Raw genomic sequence first — 22,333 nt, 5'->3', positions numbered from 1 at the left:
CCTTAGTTACTTCTGTGTCATTGTGACTTAAAGTATAATTACTAAAACCAAAATGTATAAAACAAATTAGAGTTGTGTCTATGACATAAAAACTACAGTGAAGTTAACAATCCACTGATCAAATGTACTAAAATTAAACCAAAGTTTAAAGAAAATGTTAAAACAAATACATTTAATTTAATTAAATCATCATGTTTAATCCAAATATATAAATGTGTGCAGCAAAAACAATTAAATATTAAATCTGAACTTATTATAGTACATTAAATAAAAAAATGTTCAACCTCAATTAAACCTATGACATCCTTTGTATTTATCTGTGAAAAAAACACTAATGCTTTGGGAATTACAAACATTTGCACAAATCCAATTATTGAGCAATTAGAGTGTGTCAGAGATGTGACCTCAGACAGACAGCAGAAGAGGGGAGGACAGGATCTGGTGGACGAATGAAAGAGTTGTTTACACTAGTGCAGTGAGACACTGGCAGTGAAAGCAGAGCATTGTTCCTCCATAAACGCTCTCCGAAACAATGAAGCTCTCATGCTGGAGAGACCCTCAGAGGAAGAGGGGGAGTTTGAGGACTGGAGATCTATTAAGCCTGCTTATACAGTATGTGATGGAAATAATATCAAGATCATCCAAGATCTAAATTTCCACATTTGTGTGGGAAGAAACCTTGAGTTGATCCTGTTGTATGTGTGTATAGGGTGGTACTTCAAACATTGGCTGTATGTAGTCATTTAATGCAGCAGGACCAAGAGTGCTATGTTATTGTCATGGCTTTTTGGACTAATGGATATAAAGAATCTTGAAGTACCATGAAAATACCATAGTACAGTACCGTGCTAAATATATTTATTTGCTACAGTATTTATTAGTATGAGCTCGATTCTGTTTTTCAGTGAAAGTTTACAGTTCTCAATGCTATTTTTGATATCACAGCAGAAAATAATATGATTTTGAACACCCTTATAAACCTTACACGCACTAAATATGAATTAATGTAATTAATTACTTTATCAATTATTAATATATATTATTATATTGATTATCATATGTGACCCTGGACCACAAAACCAGTCATAAATAGCATGGGTATATTTGTAGCAACAGTCAACAAACGCATTGTATGGGTCTAAATGATCATTTTTTTCTTTTACGCCAAAAATCATTAAGATATTAAGTAAAGATCATGTTCCATGAAGATATTTTGTAAATTTCCTACCGTAAATATATCAAAACGTTTAATCAGTAATATGCATTGCTAAAAACTTCATTTGGACAACTTTAAAGGCAATTTTCTCAATATTTTGATTTTTTTGCACCCTCAGATTCCAGATTTTCAAATAGTTGTATCTCGGCCAAATGTTGTTATATCCTAACAATTTATTTATTCAGCTTTCAGATGATGTATAAATCTCTCTCTCTCTCTCTCTCTCTCTCTTTTTTTAAATTTACCCTTATATCTGGTTTTGTGGTCCAGGGTCACATATTGTTTTCCACAATATGTCCTCTTTAAAGTTTGCACCAAATTGAAATAAATCAGGCCCAAAGGCTTTTTATTCTTTTGACATTATTGCACTTTGGACATATTTATCATGATTTCTTAGTTCAGATACATTTTATTTTATTATTTTATTTAAATTAAATTAATTAATTGTATTATTTTTAATTGTACTTTATTTTTATTTTATATATTAATATTTAATTTGTTACTAACATATCTTGTTCATTTGATTTTAATTTATTACTTTATCTTGTATCATTTTGAAACTGTATATTTTTCTTGTAGTATTGAAGTGCTGGTTCTTTGTGAGATGTTGTCCCTAAACTCACATTATCTGAACATGAAATTGCTTTGGTGCTCATATATTCCTACACCCTAAGCTCAAATACCGCTCTTTCTCAGAAAGCATTGTGATCCGTCAGCACATTAACTGGGAGAAAACAACCTCTTCTTTTACCAGAATAAGACCACAAGGTTTGAAATGTCAATAAGAATCCATTGTCCTTAAAAATGACACAAACGTTCCCTACCCCACCCTCTCTGCTGGCCTGTGGCCTGTTGGCATTCGACATGCTTTGGTTTTGAGGTTTCTTTTATTTAGTGACTGCTCTTGAGTTCCCAGTGGAGCTTTACTCAATCATTCGGAAACGTCTTGGTATCCCTCATGGAAAACAGAGGGAGGGAGTGTTGGTTAAGCGGCAGGTTTGTGTTGTCTGACTACTGCGAGTAAGAGAGTCTCCTGTGTTCATCATATTACCTTTCAGCTCGTCATCAGAAAGCCTTGACCTTACTGGCTGAAACCTGCAGTGTGGGCAGAGCCTAGTGCCCTTATATGTCCCTCAGGGCAGATCTGCTTTTTTTTTTTTGTTATGCAAAGCATTGTGGGAAGTGTACAGGTGTAATCTGCTACCTTCTTATCTTTCACCATTTGTTTGTTTTGTTTTAATGCGTTGACTCGGCAGAGCAAAGGAATGTGGATAGTTGAGGATCTCGGCTCGACTTGAGAAGCGCTGCGCAGGATGGCTGTTAGGTTTCTGCATCAGGTAACCAGTAATGGCTGTAGGTGTGCACCTGATACCTGAAGGAAAAGTATACAGTTCATACGTCCTGTGCTGTCTGAATGCTGTTGTGAGGTGGTGCTTTTTCATAGCTGGACTTTTGACCTGTAGGAAGCTCGACCTGAGCTGCATAATGTGCAGGCATTCATGGCTGATACTGGTGTGTGACTTTAATTACTGAAATTACTGAATCACGTGAAGCAAAATAAGAACTTGAGCTAAAACCTGAATCTACTGCATCTGCTAAACCTTACCAGTCTTTGATTAGGAATTTATTCTTTTTAAGGTTTTGCATTAGATAAAACAAAATAACGACATTAGATGGATCGATAAATGGATGGATAGATGGATTATTGTAATTTGGTCTCTATCTGTCTATCTGTCTATCTATCTGTCTGTCTATCTATCTGTCATTCTGTCTATCTATTTTTTTTCTGTTATATAGTTCTGTTGCTCTGTGTATCGTTCTCTCTATCATTCTGTCATTCTATCGTTCTATCTGATCTATCTGTCATTCTGTCTATCTATCTGTCTGTCTGTCGTTGTTTTCTGTTCTATAGTTCTGTCGCTCTGTGTATCATTCTCTCTATCATTCTGTCATTCTATCAATAGTTCTACCTATCGTTCTGTCTATCTTTCTGTCTGTTGATCTATCTATCTATCTATCGTTTTACTATCTGTTCTTCTATAGTTCTGTCGCTCTGTGTATCGTTCTCTCTATCATTCTGTCATTCTGTCTGTCTGTCTTTTATTCTATCCTTTAGAACAAGTTGTATATTTTTTTCTTTACCCCTTTAACAATTATATTAAATATTTAACAAATAAAGTTGTTAAACAAAATAGTTAAAAACTATTGGTAATAAATAACAGGTGGCATTATTTATTTAGAACTGCATTTATCTTTGATAACACATTGATGTTTGGGCTTATTTTATGGTTTTTGATGGTTGGTTTGGGTTTTTTTTTTTTTGCTTGCTTTACCTTCAGCTGATTGAATAACAAGATTACATGCATCACAGAGAACCATAAACAGTAAATGTTTTGACAAACAAATTCTGTTGTTTGTATTTTCTTTTTTTTTCTTTTTCTTTTTTGGCGTTTTTTTTAAACTAGAGCTTTTCTTCTGGCATTAGCAAATGTTTTGGCACATTGGAATGTTCGGAAAACTCTGGAAATACCATGATAAAATTCCAGTGGATTGTTTTAGTAACACATTGCCATTAAAAACAAGTGTCACATGGTATTCTGACTCACTTATACGCAATTATAACAGCCCATGGTACAATCTGTTTACTTTGATGACTGTGCTTCAGAAATTTAGGTGTAACCAAACAGGATACACATGAAAACATCTGAAGATTTCTGTAGTTTAGGCCTTTGCTTAATGACTAAGAAGAGTCTGACACATACACGTTTGTGGAATGTTGGGTCGGGTCAGATGGGAAGTGGGTAAAATTAGTCTGTGCTGTACACATGCCTGGGAGTTTGTCTCGTTGAATAGATGTTTGGGTGTGCGTTAAGCGTGGCTTCCTAATGACCTTTGTTTTCGGGATGAGCAAGCTTTGCACATCCTCTTTGCTCTTTATCTGCACATCATAGTTAGACAACTATTGTTTTACTATCATTGTTTACGGTGCAAGCGTGACCTCTTTCTCAGTGCTGCCAGTTATTTATAAGGCTCCACAAATTATGCATCAGTGTAAAACCCATCATCATAAGATCACGTGAGCATTAGTTTACATGAACCCCCCAATCCCCCGCCGAGACCATGGGAAACATGCCGCTATTCTGGATTAGACGCCTCCTCATTCCAGGGATGTAAAATCACTGTGGCAGAATAACCGGTGCCGCGCTCCGCACTTGTCCAGACATTTTCTTTTGAAAATTGTAGTGAGTAGCGTCAGATTGCACAGCAGGAATGCTCTATATAAGGCAGCGAGGTTGCAAACTCTCATAGAAGACGACACTGTGACCTTCAGATCTCCTTACAGCATGTTCTTCAGTGTCAGAATGGTTGTGATGTTTGTGGGTTCGGGATATTTGGCATACAGGGTTGCTGTGATTGTGTCACCACCAGCCTTTGCCGTAACCCTGACCTGCCCCAAAAATACCAGAACTCCTTGAGCTTCATGCCTCCTGTCTATCTCTGTTTCCATGAAATTCATCACTCGCATGCTGATGCCTCTTGTTTAAGAATGCTTTTATATACTTGAGCACAAGAGGTCAAAGTTAGGGTTGCATGCAAAGGGTGTGATTCTTGTAAACTGAACAGCAGAAATTAGCCCAATGTTTTTAGTGCTAGTTTTGAATACAGAAGTGTTTTAGTCAGCCCTCTTCAAAAATGCCAGTAGTGCTAAGTCGCTTTTATGTATTTAGTAAAACTTTAATACGACCCAGGACAAATTTTTTATGTATACAGTCATGGCCATAAATATGGTCAAAGAAGGCTGTGAAAATTAATCTGCATTGTTAATCCTTTTGATCTTTCATTAAAACAATTCACAAAAATCTAACCGTTCATTGGACAATAAGAATTTAAAATGGGGGGAAATATCATTATGAAATAAATGTTTTTCTCTAATACACATTGGCCACAATTAACGGTACCCTTTTATTCAATACTTTTTGAAACCTCCATTTGCCAGTTTAACAGCTCTAAATGTTCTCCTATTATGCCTGATGAGGTTAGAGACACCTGACAAGAGATCAGAGACCATTCCTTCATCCAGAATCACTCCAGACCCTTTAGATTCCCAGCTCCATGTTGGTGCTTCTTCTCTTCAGTTCACCACTCATTTTCTATAGGGTTCAGGTCAGAGGACTGGAATGGCCAGCAGAAGCTTGGTTTTGTGCTCAGTGACCCATTTTTGTGTTGTTTTTGAGGTTTGTGTTTGGATTATTGTACGGTTGGAAGATCCAAACATGGCCCATTATAAGATTTCTAACAGAGTCAGTCACTTGTTCATTTTTTTTTATCTGTTGGTATTTGATAGAATCCATGATGCCATGTATCTAAACAAGATGTCCAGGACCTCCAGCAGAAATATAGGCCCATAACATCAAAAATACAGCAGTATATTTCATTGTACACATGGGGTACTTTTTATCCCTGTGTTCACCAAACCCATCTTGAGTGTTTGCTGCTAAAAAGCTAATTTTTTAGTTTCATCTGACCATAGAAGCCAGCGCCATTTGAAGTTCCAGTCGTGTCTGATAACTGAATATGCTGGAGTTTGTTTTTGGATGAGCGAGGAGAAGTTTTCTTGAAACCCTCCCAAACAACATGTGGTGATGTAGGTGCTGTTTGACAATTTTTTGGTTTTCAAAGGTTTTCTGACCCGGAGACTCAACTATTTTCTGAAATTCTCCAGCTGTGGTCCTTGGAGAGTCTTTAACCACTCAAACTCTCCTTCTCACCGTGCATCAGGACGATATAGACACACGTCCTCTTCCAGGCAGTTTCGTAACATTTTATGTTGATTGGAAATTCTTAATTATTGCCCTGATGGTGGAAATGGGAATTTTCACTGCTCTAGCTCTTTTCTTAAAGCCACTTCACTAATTTGTGAAGCTCAATTATCTTTTTCTGCACATCAGAAATATATTCTTTGGTTTTTCTCATTGTGATGGATGATTAAGGGAATTTGGGCTTTGTTTTCCCTCCTATTTCTGTGAAACAGGAAGCCATGGCTGGATAATTTCATGTTCATAATCACCCTGGAGTGCTCAAAATTGTGAATATGAATGAGAATATACTTCAGAGATATTTTACTCATAAGAATTTCTAGGGGTGCCAATAATTGTGTCCAACGTGTATCAGAGAAAAACATTTATTTCATAATGATATTTTCCCCCATTTTAAATTCTTATTATCCAATGAAAGGTTAGATTTTTGTGAATTTCTTTAATAAAAGATCAAAAGGATTAACAATTCAGATTAATTTTCACAGCCTTCTTTGATCATATTTACCAAGGGTGCCGATATTTTTGTCCATGGCTGTATTTATTTATTTGAGTACCCTTACACCCTTCAACTGCGGCTCTACAATAACGTAGAGAAATAAGTAAATTTTCAGCTGCATACTGTAGAACAAACTGCAGTTGTGAATATCATTGTTGATCAATGTAATATTGACTAGAAACATATCTATTCCAAACAGAAATTTACACACTCTAATGATGTGCAGAAAACAGAACATGCCGACCTCAAAATGACCCTCAGACTAATTATTGGATACAAAAGTACATCTGTACCCACAAATGTACTACATGAGACACCTCAAACTTTTAAATTTGACTTTTGGCCGTTCACATTCATACCAGCACCTTACAAGACACAGCACGAGGGAGGATAGCAAGCACAGATAACAAACACTTGCGATAGGCGTTCGGCCCAGTTTCCAGTCTTCACTATAACACTTCTGCTCCGAGGCTTTAGCCTGGACTCAGATGAGCTGCACGAGGACACGACTGATAAATGGCCAGGAAAAGCTCCCCCTGCATGGGCTGATTTACATTTTACCCACTTTACATGCTTTTTTTTTTTCAATGACCGCCATTTAACATGCCTCTAGCTGCATAGTAGGCAATTATCGAGTATAGTGGAGTTGCTATTCTGAGATGCTAAGTCTCTCTCTTTCGCTATATGTGTGGGTGTGTGTATAATGTTTCAACATCCAATGCCAGAAACCTGTTCATGGTATCGTTTACATCACATAGCAGGAGTGTGCATGGCTAAGTGAGGTGTCATCCCTTCGGTAATGACACGGAAGCTGGGATGGCATCGGTAGCTGTTGTATTATTAGCGGAAGGAGTGGCGCTTGAAGAATTCTCCTCATCTCTTGTAGCCTTTTGGACGTGTTTTTATCTCCGATACCCCTCAACCAGCCACTCGAAGATATTCAATGTGATATACAGATGAGCCTGGGCCATCCACACATCCAAATAAAGATTTATCCCACACCACGGATTAAATGTGCCAGCCTTCTCGTGCCCCACTACAGAACACCGCATCCTTGTCTGAGATGCACACTGACCCTTTTTTACGACCATCTATTAGATGCAGACAACACTATTAATGCCTCACAACAGGATGGGAAATAGTTGGGCATCGGTTGAGGAAAATGTGGCAGCTGCTCGGTGAAACGGCAATGTTTGTTTCTCTTTGAAGATGAAGCGGCGCTTCAAATGAGTCGGAACAGAACAGGGTCATCTGATTTAGGACGCGGGAAGAGGATGTGGACTTGGGTAATTGCGCTTGTGTTTCTGTGCTTTGATCTTGATTTATTGTCTAATAGAAGTGTCAGTGGGAATCTGGACTTTCTGAAGTGTCTCTTAAGAACATGCCAAGCCATTCAGCCAGTTTTCCTATCAATTTTTTAAGCTTTACTTTGATGACGTTGAAGTAAAAATGCTGACAGTTTTCCATACTTTCTGACTGCATGATTTTTTAATTTGTGAGGAACAGAACTATGTTTAATATTTTAGCGTGGTTAGAGACAACTTTTAATAAGACATGAACTTGGCGTAGATTTGAAGCGTTAGTTTCTCAGAACAGTGCTGATTCACTTCGTCAACTGATCCAACACTTATTCGAGTTTTTGGTTTAGTTTTTTTAATGTATTCTTATTTATTAATTTTTTTTGTAGCAGTATACACTGCTATTTCAATTTTTGTGGGTTGGTATGATTTTTTTTTAAAATGTTTTAATGTCTTACGGTCACCAAGGCTGCATTTATTTGATCAAAAATACAGTAAAATTGTGAAATATTACAACACTTTAAATGAACTGTTTTCTATATCAGATATGTTTTAAAATGTAATTTATTCCTGTGATGCAAAGCTGAATTTTCAGCATCATTACTACAGTCTTTAGTGTCACATTATGCTTCAGAATTCATTCTAATATGATGATTTGCTAATCAAGAAACATTTATCATTATTATCGACGTTGAAAACAGTTGTTGCTTAATATTTTTGTTAAAACTGTAATGCATTTTTTCATCTTTTCTTTTCTTTTTTGATTAATAGAATGTTCAGATGAAAGCATTTATTTGATATCTTTTGTAACATTATAAATGTATTTACTGTCACTTTTGATCAGTTTAATGCATTCTTGCTGAAAAAAAACAAATCTTACTAATATATATATATAGGAAGGAAGGACAACTGCGATACAGACCGATCTCGAGTCCCACCGTAGAGCTCCGGAAGGATGCTCTGTTCCAACATCAAATCACTGTCAGTGCTTCTGAAATTAGTGAGGGTGCTTGCCTTCATGCACATCTATTCTGACATATCATATTTTGTCCAGTCCATAGTTATGATTATCACAATGTCATTGCAATTTCTAGAGAATATGCAGATGTCACTTCCGAAAGTTTGTTGCAAGTACGCCACATTGGTCCTCTTAGCAGCATGCAAAACCAAAGTTTTATTCAAATTCTGAATGGAGAATAGGCTATATACAGCAAAGAAAGCGTGCGAAGTGCGCTTCCTTAAAAAGCTGTCACTCATTTCAGTTTATCGCGATCTCTAATTCCGCTATAATCAATGAATCTGTCAACACAGCACAATTAATCTCTTATTTACATCACCTACACTTTGTTCATTATAATCAGAGGATTCGCGTCGCAAGCTTCCAGAACTCTGGGCTGAACAAGAACACTCGCGTTCTGAGCGGTGAGTGGATTCTGACTCACTAAAGCTCCTCTGATTGGCCATTGCGTTATAGAAATAAACGGATATGTCTCTGATTTGCTACAATGTACAACGCTGCAAAAACAGAGCGCAGACACAAATACACATTTGATTCTGACCTGAGGCAGATGCCGGTTACTTTCGTTTTGTTGTTTGTTATTTAGTTGTTTCTTTCCTGAGTCTTGAACTTGGTTACATACGTTTTCCTTAAATCATCCTGGCTACCCATTTTGCCGCGACCCAGGGTTTGAAAACCACTGCTCTAGATGAATGCTGTTAGATTTATCACAATATGCCGCAACTGTTTTAAGCATTAATTGTAGAATTCATTTGTTATGGTCTGTTAGGTTCTAAAATAGGAAGTGTCTTTTATTTAAGGAAACACATGCAGAAAGGGGGAAATATTTTATTACAGGAGGAACCATATGGAAAGTGACAATGAATTTCAAGGAGACTCTTAATCATGTGCTAATAGTCTGCTCACAGCCTGAGCAGGAACACTCTGAATTCATAGAGGAATGCAGAGCTTGTTATATGTCATGGTGTATGCAGAGAGGACTGTGTGTGTGGTGTTGAAAATGTATTTGTTAAATTGCATGGTAGAAATGTGAAGGACATTTACATTCATGATTTATCTTCATTTAAAGCTTTTTGTTTTTAACCACACATGAAACGTCCTTCTTTCTGACAGATGTCACTGAAATAGATGTCTACACAAATGACACTTGTCTGTTAGAGACTCTATATACAGCCTCTGCCTGTCATTTGGCATGCTAACATTTGATTGGCTGAAACCTCTTTGGAGGCGGGGCTTTGGAGAGAAGCTGTCTTAATTTAAGGGTGTGATGGGAAGTTTGCCAAACAGCTGAAATGATTGATTTGAATGGCTGACAACAGCAACTTTAATGTCATTTAAGAATCTATGAAACTTCATCAGATATATAGCAATTGATTTACATTTTGTATTTTAACTTTATTACATTTTCATATATATATATATATTAGTGCTGTCAATCGATTAAAACATTTAATCGCATTAATCACAGTCATGGACTGTGATTAATTATGATTAATCACAAATTTAAAATACTAGGATTTACCTGTAAATGTGTTGAAAAGGAAATGCATGACAAACTAGTTTAAGGAAACAGAACCTTTCACACTTCCGCCAGGTATGAGACATAATCCTAACTATTCTTTTATCATTATTCTTTTGTTTTTATTCAGCCATTATCAGCCTTTATACTGGCAATAAAACGTTTACCAAGCCACATCGCTTCAATCCCAGTATACATTTACCCAACTATTATCAAAAGTATTTCTAAATAAATACAACAAAACATTCTTGCGACCTTACATGAAGTACTATGACAAAATGCATTATCAAGAAGAATTGGACCTGTTCTGCAGGTGCATTAGAGCTACTATTAACATCATGATCATGAGACAATTTATGAGATTAATAGTAGACTTTTACTCAGAACTCACTTTGTGTTTGTAATGACTTCCTTTTACAATCACGTGTGGAATTTGGTCGTTTACTGATGTTAAAATATGCTATTTATAGCCTTTTATATTGCTGCACAAATTAGCATTTCAGATGTACATATTCATCTCAAGAAAATCACATACAAACTATATCCTATTGTAATCGTGTGTTTATTATCTTATATAATCTATAGTGGCTGATGTCGTGTTTATTTCTGCTGCTCTGCAGAAACTCACGTTGTTTGTGATGTTACCGCCTCTCCGTTCTTAAGTTGCCAGGGATACATTACAAGTATAATACACATTAGTAAAAGGATCTATTTTCATTTTTATTTGTCTATATACACCTTGGGCGGCCGTGGTACATTATAAAAGTAGCCCAAAAACACGCAACCCACGGCTCTGTAATTTTTCCAGCGACTGTATTTTCAAAATAGTCCACTTGTGCCGTTACCCTGGCAACACTGGTGCTGTACCCTCATCACACAATGATAGATAACCTTCCGCGCTGCGATGACGGGAAGAAGTTGGGGTCAAACCTTATCAAAAGATTAAAATATATATATATATATATATATATATAAGGGGTGTAAATCGGATGGTTCGTCACGATACAATACGATATCGATTCTCATACCCAGCGATACAATATTTGTGATACCTCAAAAAATTCTACAATACGATTACAATTCGATTCAATACAGGAGTATATCGATCGATGTTTCGATATTATATACCTATTTTAAACAATCATCTACATTCATATTAACTCACAAATGCAACCAAAATATATAACATGAACATTTATCTGAAATTTCCTGTACCTCAATTAAGACATTCACAAAAAAATAAAAACAAAATTACAAACAATAGCAGAAAATAAATATAATAGAACAAAGACACAAGTTCAATAAACAGTGCTTTTCAGGTTTTTCTGCTCAGTCTAAAAGAAAGTGTCAGGTATGCTACAGAAATGTAATAATCAAATATAAAATAACTGCGTAGTCTTCACAGTATAAATTAAATATAGATTAATCATTTTTGATGTTAGAAAGGTTAGCTATTTAGTCAGGAGCAGTGAGCACTTGTATTTTTCTTTTATGCGTCTATTTCTTTTAGGCGTCTTTTATGTTCGCTTTGTGTCTTCGGACAGTCCTTATATCGAGTTTGAATGAGAGTGCTCGCTTTGGCGTTAGTGCATAGACGGACATTATGTAATTATACTATAGATATCGATATTTCACGTGTGGCATCGATGCATCGTATCGTCAATTGTTATACCCCTAATAAATATATATAATTAATTTTTTTTTTTAATACCACAACTAGATTAAATTGATTTGAACAGCTCCAACGTAGTGTTGTTTTGACTTTTTTCAAAACAGGGTTTTTGCAGTCTTTTATAAAAATATTACTGCTGTTAGTATTTATTTTCACAGCATTCTTAAAGTATTTATTCTTCCAAAAGACACACTGTTTGATTTCTGTGTGACATTTTTCAGCGTCGCTCCCCTGAGACGTTTGTTCAACAATCTAGATTACAAAGACGTTCTTTCTCCATCCATTGTTGGAGTTGTTTTCTGAGACAGTTAGTGCTTTATTTTGGAGGACTGGCTGTCCAGTGGAGCAAACAAAGAGCATCAGTCTGTGGATGTCTGTCCCTGTGCTGCTCTCTCTGGAAGTGTAAGTGTTCACTCGCTCTATTTTTACACCCCAGTGTTCTGAGGAAAGAGTGACTGTGCTCCAGTAAGATTTTTCTGTTGGGGATTCATTGTTTTCTCATAGGAATGATGTCAAGGCCTTTTTGCTTTTTGGTTACTTGTCAAATTAATGTCTGTTTTAGTGTCAGTACCGAGTAATATAAATCAACCACTTGCATCATGTTTTCCATGGAACAGCTTGTGAATACACATTGTTGCTGTTATTGTAAGACATTATGACGTTTCTGTAGTGCTATCAAGGTCATGGGTTTAAAGGAATTTAACATATAATGTTCAGTGTTTGTTGCATTGTGTCTGTCAAATTCACAAATTTAAATGTAATATTATTATATTAGCAAACAACTATTCTGATAATTGATTAATCTATATTCCATTAATTAATCAGATATTTGACATCTGGCCATTAAAATGATGTCCAAGTTACAAATGTATAAAGGGTAGAATATAGTGATTGATTTAAAAAAAAATCAGTTACTGTGAAAAATAACTTTTTTATTAAATATCATTTAAATTGTATTTTAAACTACCATTCAAAACTTTGGGATCAGTAATTTAATTGTAATTTTTTTTAAAGAAATTAATATCTTCATTCGGCAAGGATACATTAAACTTATCAAAAGTGACAGTAAAGACATTCATAATGTCACAAAAGATTTTTATTTTAAACATATGTTCTTTTAAACATTCTGTTCATCAAAAAATGCTAAAGGTTTTTTTTTTTTTTTTTTTACAAAAATTAAGCATCTCAACTGATTTTAACATTGATAAGACCTTTGTTGAGCAGCAAATCCACATGTTCGAATAATTTCTAAAGGATCATGTGACACTAAAGACTGGGGTAATGATACTGAAAATTCAGTTTTCTCATGAATTTTAAACAATATTACTATTTTCACTGTATTTTTAATAAAATAAATGCATTCTCGGTGAGCATAAAAGACTAATTAAAAACATCAAAAAAATCTTACCAACCCTAAACTTTTGAATAGATAGATAGATAGATAGATAGATAGATAGATAAATAGATAGATATATTGATTGATTGATTGATTGATTGATTGATTTTATTTTTTTATTTTTTTTAGGTAACCTTTTTAAGTTAATGTGTAAATTCATAATCATCAGTAATAATATCTGTCTGATGTGAAAATGCCTCGGCCTGTATAATTAAATTTTACAGTAATTGAAATGAAGGTTATGGGTCGGGTCAAGCATATTAGAGTGTGTGTATTAGCTGCTGGGTGCATCAGCGAGTCGTCATCATCTTATAATCATCTTATAGGTGCTTGTTCAGGACTAGGGGTCTTGCTAATATGGACAGTGACTTCAGGAGATTGTTAGTGGGCGTAAATCCCTCTAATCTTCTTTTCACTGCTAACAGAGACATGGTTCATGACCCATGATCTCTTATTGTCTTACATGGAATTCCCAGAATTCTCGGTTGCTCACATTAATGTTTACAAATCCAGCTGTTTCTTTTAGGTTTGTGTGACATCAAGCCGCGAACTTTAAATATGTCACATACTTTTGAAAATCCACCCTTTAGTTGATCCTGATAAGTGTTCGTCGTCACTGTTGTAAACACAATGGCTTTCTTCTTTCGTGAGGGGGTTTGGCGTCACGGCATCTTTGTTTCCAAGGCAGAACGTTAAAGAACGCAACACACACGTCTCCCGGAAATCCTGTATAATTCAACCAATCCGATGACGACTTCAAAACTCCTGAGGTGTTTTCACTTTTGTGTGCCATATGCATCAGATGTTCAGCCAGTGGTCCATGGGCATGACGTCTGAGGCTGAGACTATGAAATAGACAGGAAAAAGGAATGGAGAAAAAGATAAATAGATATAAAAGGACATTTCCACCATTTCCTCATTTAGTCAGTCTCGTTTCAGTCTCTATAGGTGCTTAATTCAGTAACCAAGGAAGTGCTCAATCCCCCAGCTGAATGGGAGATTGTAAGAAGTGTAAGAAGGAATAATCAACAGTTTTACAAAGTTGCAACATAAATTTGCAAAAGGTTGTGGGTTCATATCCCATTTTAGAACATTATTTATCTACGTGCAATAAGCCATATTTTATTTTGTTTTGAGACATGAATAGTAGTAATGGACTGAAAATATTTGGCTGAATTTTTTTAAATTCTGCTGAAACGGTTTTGGATGGCTCATTTGGCGTCAGCGTCTATTTCATGCACACATTGTTGATAAACTACAAAAGATTCTTATGTGACTTTTAAGCCCAAAGTATACTTCGTTTTTGTATGCATATACGCTATCATATGCATATAGCTGAATGCGCAGCCTTTCAAAGTATACTCCATTTAAGGCATACGCAAACGCAGGCGGTCGACACATGCACTCTAGAGAGCTTCGTCTTTGTCCAGCGTCTGCTCTATTTTTCTCCAGAAGATAAAAAAATGTCTTTGTACTCTTTTTAACTAAAGTTGCTGCTATTGTATAACCCCATCACACAAGTGCTTGTCAGTGCAGGCATCTGTTGTTGTTGTTGTTGCTGTCGCCGTTATTAGTAGTTGCTATTCTGTCTTTTTAGTTTCGTTTTCTACTGTGAAACAGCGGCCCGTGCCAGTGCTGCCACCTTGTGGAACAACTGATTAGTGCAAAACCAAGTCAATGTGCATGTGCGTCCTGCACGTACTATTCTGGTGGCATAATTTGTGTCACACACACTTTACGTGGACCCTTGCGTATGCGTAAAATACAAAGTATACATTGGTCTTTAGTCTTTGCTTGTTTTCAGGTGATGCTTGAACAAAACTTAACTAGGCTAAACATCATTTTTGTCTCATCCTCACATCCAATAATTGCAATAAGCTTTGTGCTTTGTTGCTTTTTATATGAAACAAAGGCTGGACTTTCAAATATTTTCAATTTAGAAAGCATGCCTTGATTATTTTAGTTGCTACATTAAGCAGTTTTGAACAATTTGAAGAGGATGATTATTTTGCTAAAATATATATACTATATTACATTACATTATATTTTTACTTAAGTGTTGTCTTCATTATTTAATGCATGTTTGAATAAATCTGTCATAAAAACAAGTTTTTGTTACTGCTACTCTGTGTATATTCAACAATGAATTGAAACATGATTATATCATTAAGAAGTTTATACAAATCTGCCTTAAATATTTATTTACACCTCAGTTTTTGTTTGAGTGTTGTTTATTAAAGAAATGTAATTAAATAATCGATTTTTAAATCAATTTCAGTTTCAGAAAATGAAGACTGATTTCAGTAAAAAAATGCATCACTGATAAATACATAACACTAAAAGACTTATATATGCTACAAATACATATGGAAGTGGAAGCCACCCTCCTAAAGCTTTTTTAAAAACGTTGTAAAGTTTCCTCAGCAGTGCGCTATGTTGAAATATTAAAGTGAACACCGTTGTCCTGCGGATCGCTGCAGTCTCTTGGGATTTCTTGAGGGTGTGTGTGTGTTTCTTGAGTGTGTGTGCATAGGCTAATATTGTATACACTCCGTCAGTACACACATAAATACGTAGGTATTGATCTATGTGTGTGTGTGTGTGTGTGTAAATGTAGGCCAGTTGTGTATTAGGATTACATAAGAAGAGGAGCCGGCAGAATCACAGCAAGAGAACGAAAGAGAGAGAGAGAGAGCGCAGACATGAAAACGGTGCTGTGCCGAAAGTGGGCACGCGCTGTGCAGTCGTTCAGGACTCGCCGTGGCTCCGTGAGTCTTATTTATAGTCCCTCTCTCTCTCCCTCTCTCTCCGGGTGCCTAATCTTCTCCGCCTCAGAGCTTAATTAGATTGGAGGTCGGGTGGCCATGGGGAGAGATGAGTGTGAACTGGCTCCCCTTTGGTTGCTGCGTGCGCCTGCAGAGAGCCCAGAGATGGAGGCGGCGCGGAGGGGCGCGAATCGAGGTGCGGGGGGAGACCAAGGAGCTAAGGAACAGCTTCATCATCCTCTTCTCACCCAGGCATGCGTCATGCCTGCTCAGACTGCTGGTGGGGATGGAAAAAAAGGCGCTCGCGGTGGCTTGATCCTCCAGGGATAAACCCTTCCATCAGCTGCCACCTTAGAGAGAAGATTGTCGTGTTTCTACCCCCCTTTCCTAGATCCCGCAGTAGGCTCGATTTGTACGGAGTTGGTTTGTATGGCGTTAGTGGGCGTGTTTTGTGATTGTGTGCAAAGTTTCGTGACGTGTCGTGTTGTATGTCAGCGAAGCGTTTTGGTTTGTGAATCGTTTGTGTTTGGGCAAACTTGTGGATATGTGTTGCGTCAGTCTGATGTTGCTTGTTGAAATGAAACTTTGCGAACTAATGATAACGAGTGGAGTGTTAACCGCAGATTGAAGGTTTGAACGAAGCATCCTAGTTGGCGTGTGTGAGCCGGTAATGCAGGTGCAGGTGTGTGTGTGTGTGTGTGTGTGTGTGGACTTCACTGGCTCCTGTCGCATAGCGTAGCTTTTGCTGGCAGCGGCTGCGCTGCCTCTGTTGATCCATCTGCCGTGCTGTTTAAACTCTTTCTCTGTCTGGGTTTTCTGCTTCGGTCATTACCGTGAGAGGCAGAGGGGAGCAGGTGTTTGGGTCTCTGTATCCCTCAGGTGTGAGGAGTATTTTTAGAGTGTTTGTGGATCGATGTGTATGTGTGTGTGCATTTGGGCTGGGCGATGAGTAGATTCACATATATTAGCAATGAAGTTAAGCTACATTATGAACATCGCAATTATTTTAATGCATTTTGCCAGTAAGTTTGCTAAAGTCATTAGATTAATTTCACTAATTGTTTCACAACTTGCAAATAGGATAGGACAGGTGTTTCATTAGCATCTCTGTTCTTAAACTCTTTTAAACTTAAGTTGCAAAATTGGCCATAGGGTTTGTAAGTTAAGGTGACTGTGAATCTGTTCAAAACTTTACTTCAGTGATTCATTTGCGCCATCACTTAAAGCGTTTTTTCATATATTTAAATATTTGAATAAAATACATGTAAACATTGCTGTTTATAACTAGGCATTGTTGTATTGGTTTGTATAAATGGAAATAAGTGTATTTTATATTTCTTGTTCATTTTGTTTAGGAAACATGCCTTCCGTATTTTTAAGTAGATTTTAATGCGTTTAAGATGCTACATTTAAAGGGATAGTTCACCCAAAGATGAAAATTCTGTCATTAATTACTCACCCTCATGTCAGTCCAAACCTATAAAACCTTCGTTCATCTTTGTAACACAAATTAAGATATTTTTGATGAAAAACAAGAGCTCTCTGACCCTGCATAGACAGCAAGGGAACTACCATGTTCAAGGCACAGAAAGGTACTTAAGGACATCATTAAAATAGTCCATGTGACATCAGTGGTTCAACCGTAATTTTACGAAGCTACAAGAATACTTTTTGTGCGCAAAAAGTCTTGGATTTCACTAAAAATATCTTAATTTGTGTTCTCAAGATGCACGAAGGTCTTACGGGTTTGGAACGATATGAGGGCGAGTAATTAATGACAGAATTTTCATTTTTGGGTGAACTATCCCTTTAAGTAATTTTAATTTGCTAGTTAATGGCAATTTATAGCTCTGTTAAATAAAAAGTAAACATTTTCAGTGATTTTTGTGTAAAATAACTGATTTTACAATTTTGTAAATGTTGGATTTGTCATCATTAAGTTTTATAAGTATTATAATTGACCACCCTGCTTTATAGATATCAGCATCAGCTATTAAAAAAACCCATAGTGGTTGACCGCTAATAGATATCAACCAGGACTTCCCTATCATATGGAGGGGCATTTTTACTATACAGTTGTGCTTTTGTTTTTGCTCAGGTGTTCTGTTGACAAGTGTGGCGGCCAATTTACTGCTCTAGTGGGTATGTGGGTGTAGAGTGTGTGTGTGTGTGTGTGTTTGTGCGCGTCACATACCTCCCTCCTTGTCACACGTCTAACCTGTTGTATCTGCTGTGTGGACAGGCTGTTCAGACATGTTAACGTGACGGGCTGCGGTCTGCAGGTTGAGTTTACATGCTGTCCCGGCGGCCCTGCTTTCTCGGGTCTGTGTGGTGTGGACAGCTTCATGCTGATGGGCCTGTCGACAGGAAACAGTGTTGCAGACACGTCTCAGCGTATTGGGACCAGCAGGGTCCTCCTCTCAGGCTGCTCACAGGGTCCTGTCCCTCTGAGACTGAGCCAAGCCAGGGAGAGATGAGAGTCTTGACCTTGTTTTGAGGAGTTTACCTAAATAAGACTGGAGAAAGAGATGGAGGGATTTTTAGGTTACTTCTTGGGAGGGACGAGTGATGGTTTCCTGTGGAGACATCTTAAGTATTTTTGGGTCTAGATTTGCGTTATTTAATTTTAATTTTATTTTATTTTCCACACAGCCCTTGTGTGTATGTGTAAAATGATCAGACTTGAACCTGTCTCACCAGCATGATAACCAAGGCTTAACACATCTGGAGCATGTGCACTAGGAGTTTCAGTGCAGTGATATATTTTGTAAGCCAACCCAAGTTTGTATCACCCTGGTTCGCTTGACAAAAACCCAATAGGATTTTTCTTTTTGCTTTTGGATTATTGCAGAAAATAGCGCTGCAGCCAACAAAGATTTATGATTCTTGTATGTTTTGTTCATCAGGATAATCTTCATAAATGAACTTATGAATTTTGAAGCATAAATACAATTGCCATAAGTTAAAAGCTAAATGTAGACTATAAACGAACTACACCCACAGTTGCATGACTTCAACATCACCATCACTAAGCTTCTGACAACTCTTTAAGTGTATATTTAAAGATATTTTTCCCTTAAAGTTTAAAGTAAGAGTACGATTATAAAGACATTGGAGCTGTGAAATCGGAAATGAGTTTAATGGAAATGACGTTTAATGTCACAGACACTGTATTCCCACTTAGCAACTTGATAGCAACCGCCTTTTTCAAGACAAGTAAATGCTTTTAAAAATCTCAAGGGAGTATTGCTGATGTATTTTATTTTGTAGAATAAAACTTGAAAATGTCTTGAACTTGTTCACTGCAGACCTTATTTCAGGCATTTAAACAAAAACATGTTCAAAAAACCCATTGATTTCAGGACGATAGACCTAGAAGTGCTAAAAATGCTCTCGTTTATGGTTTTGGCCTACAAAAATACTTCATCCCTGCAGCTCTCTATAGGAATGGGCCTGTCCAGCTTTAACAATGACTTTATAAATGTCATAAAAACAGATATGATTACATTCCTCTAAATAACTCCTCTGGAGCCATGCAGTAGTAAAATATAAAACTGAAATGTAAAGTTTTGTTTGCTGAAACCCTTCCCCACATCCATAGCTCTTTAATCCTGTCATGTGAGTTCAGATAAGTTTTGACGTCAGTGATCATCCAATATTTCATGATTTTCATTGACATCAAACCAGAAAGTCAAATAGCTTTGGAACAACATGAGGGTGAACTGTTAGTTAATGCTCATACAGTATGCTCATAAATGCATTGTTGGTTGGTCAGGCAAACTAGATTAAGAGAAAATGTTCATAATTGTTGTTCCTTTTCATATCTGGAAAGCCCTCAGGGACATTCCTGTGGCGTTCTTTGATTTATGAAGCGAACAGCTTTGTAATTTTCCATTTAGCTATGAAACTTTCCATCATTTTTGCAGAACAAGGAGGTGAGTGCTTTGTAGGAGCAGCCTGAACTGCCTTCAAATGATGCAGCATCTTTAGCTCTCTCGCTATCTGTCTTTCTCATCACAGTCTTATGAACAATATCTCCACTAGCCACCCACAGAAAACAGCCCAGCGCAGGAGGAGAGCTGTCTTGGCTTATCAGCATCAGGCCCTTTATTCACTTTATCTCTGTGGATTAGTTTTATTTGCTGCATAGCGCACTATCCGAGCGCTTGTGGAGAGCCAAACAAATGCACATGTCCACACTAATTGTACGCTTCCGTAGTAGTCCGAGGGCAGATATCTGCAGGCAGAATCCTCCAATTAGAGCCGCACGCCAACAGGGACGAGGGGAAGTGTGTGTTTGTGAAGAAAAGCTAAAGGGAAGTGCAGAAAATGAAAAACAAAATGTATATTTAAGTTGCACATCAACTGTTTTCTCCTTAGTTTGGTGCTGCGCTGTGATTGGACAGCCCTGATTCTTTAAAAGAACAATAACATCCGATTACAAATTAATAACTTGAATTAATTACCAAATTAATAATTAACTACAAGTTATGCAACAACTGTAAATATATCCAGACGTACTCTGATGCACAATAAAGGCCTCTTAATTTCTCTTGAAGTAAATTGGGGCCTTAAGTGGCATGTAGTATATAGCGGATTTCAACTGCTTGATTGTTATATTCTCAATAAATGTACACTGGATTATCATTCAGCAATATATTAAAAGTACATCCTACTTTACCTGCATACATTCAGTATACTCACGTAAGGCAGTATACATTTATAAAGCAAATCTTGGCTGTTTAAGGTCCCAAAAATGTAAACCGTTTTATTGCACAGTGATATATTATATCCAACTTTATTTGCATACATATTAGTGTTGTCAAAAGTACCGACCGCGATACCATTCGGTACTGAAATTTTAAAAACGTCCATTTCCTGCTAACATTTGAGCGCTGATCAGCGTCTATCAGCGGATCCGTCACCATCAGCGGATCCCTAATATATCTGCACATAGACAGATCCACTGATAGATGCGGCAATCAAACGCTCCCGTGTTTTTCTGTGTGAGCACCCAGTGAAGAGCCTGAGGCGATGATCATTGAAGCCAATCACAGACGTATCTGTTGAGCGCGTGAACACAATGACCAATCAGCGCTGTTTAAGAATCCACTCAACAGGGCACAAATGTTAGCGGGAACCTTTTCATAGTTCCTAGAACTATTGGTGGAATTTCCAGCTTTTTGGCGTGATCGCTTTGCAGGAACTAGGAATGAATTTTGGCTCCTATTTCAGAGTAGGGTCTAAAACAGTTCTGTAGGAACTATCAGTGACGCACATGTACACTGATTGACCACACGTATGCGAAACACTGGCTACCTGGCATTTTTAAAAAATGATGTAAAAATATTTACTCTACGAACATGGAAAACAGTGATAAAGGCATTTACCTGTTGTCTGCAGCGTTGTGTTCTTTTCTCAACCTCAATGATAACACTACATTGTACGTTTACACTCCATCTCCGTTATCACAAAACTGTAAATGCCTCGAACAAAGACATCCTTATCGGTCGCTTCAGAGTTCCTGTTGCCAGTGCGAATGCAGCCTGGAAAACAGCCCGAGGGAGAAATTGGTTCTCTAGGAACGACCCTGTTGGCTTCTATATAGAAGCATGTTCCTAAAATACGCAGTGCAAAAGTGCTTTAAAGGTGGGGTAAGTGATTTTTGGTAGCCAATGTTAACATTTGAAATCACCAAAACAAACACGCCCCACCCCATAAGGGTCTCGCCCATATTTTGATAGCTCCGTCCCACACATGCATACGGCAACGATTAGTTCTGTGAAACAAAGCAAAACCAATGTTATTCACTTATTGAGAAGAAACAAAGCAACCTCGGCGCCCGATCGCAGGCCTTCCCGCTCCTTGAGTTCTCTCCAGCGCTGGAAAGCTGATCCGATATTTACACGGGTCCTTCTTCTTGCCTTATCACCATGTCTACACCGGATGCGAGCGGCGCGGCACGACAAAATACTGTAGAACTCATTGTAATCTTTGATGCTGTCTACACTGGATGGGACATGACAAATCCACAACAGTAAACTGCTGCCACGTTCTATTTATGACGTATTGACACAAATTTCAAATGATTTTCAACAGTCGCTTTGTCGCGTCCAGTGTAGACAGACCATGACAG

At 37.2% G+C, this 22,333-nt stretch overlaps 1 protein-coding gene across 6 annotated transcripts in view; it reads left to right on the top strand.

Annotated features, from left to right (window-relative positions):
• LOC131545237 (tight junction protein ZO-2-like) overlaps positions 1-22,333 on the top strand; it is a 108,413-nt gene that overhangs the window by 38,329 nt on the left and 47,751 nt on the right. Inside the window, exon 1 of one of the 6 annotated variants that reach the window (XM_058783873.1) lies at positions 2,450-2,553. The exons of the other annotated variants lie outside the window; for them this stretch is intronic. Within the exon in view, the coding sequence (XP_058639856.1) occupies positions 2,530-2,553 (24 nt within the window). The 5' untranslated portion in view covers positions 2,450-2,529. Of the gene's footprint in view, positions 1-2,449; positions 2,554-22,333 lie in introns of those variants that run through there. 6 annotated transcript variants of the gene reach the window in all.

The sequence above is a fragment of the Onychostoma macrolepis genome, chromosome 08 (genome assembly GCF_012432095.1).
Source record: "Onychostoma macrolepis isolate SWU-2019 chromosome 08, ASM1243209v1, whole genome shotgun sequence".
NCBI classification, from domain to species: domain Eukaryota; kingdom Metazoa; phylum Chordata; class Actinopteri; order Cypriniformes; family Cyprinidae; genus Onychostoma; species Onychostoma macrolepis.
This window is presented reverse-complemented; position numbering and strand designations above follow the sequence as displayed.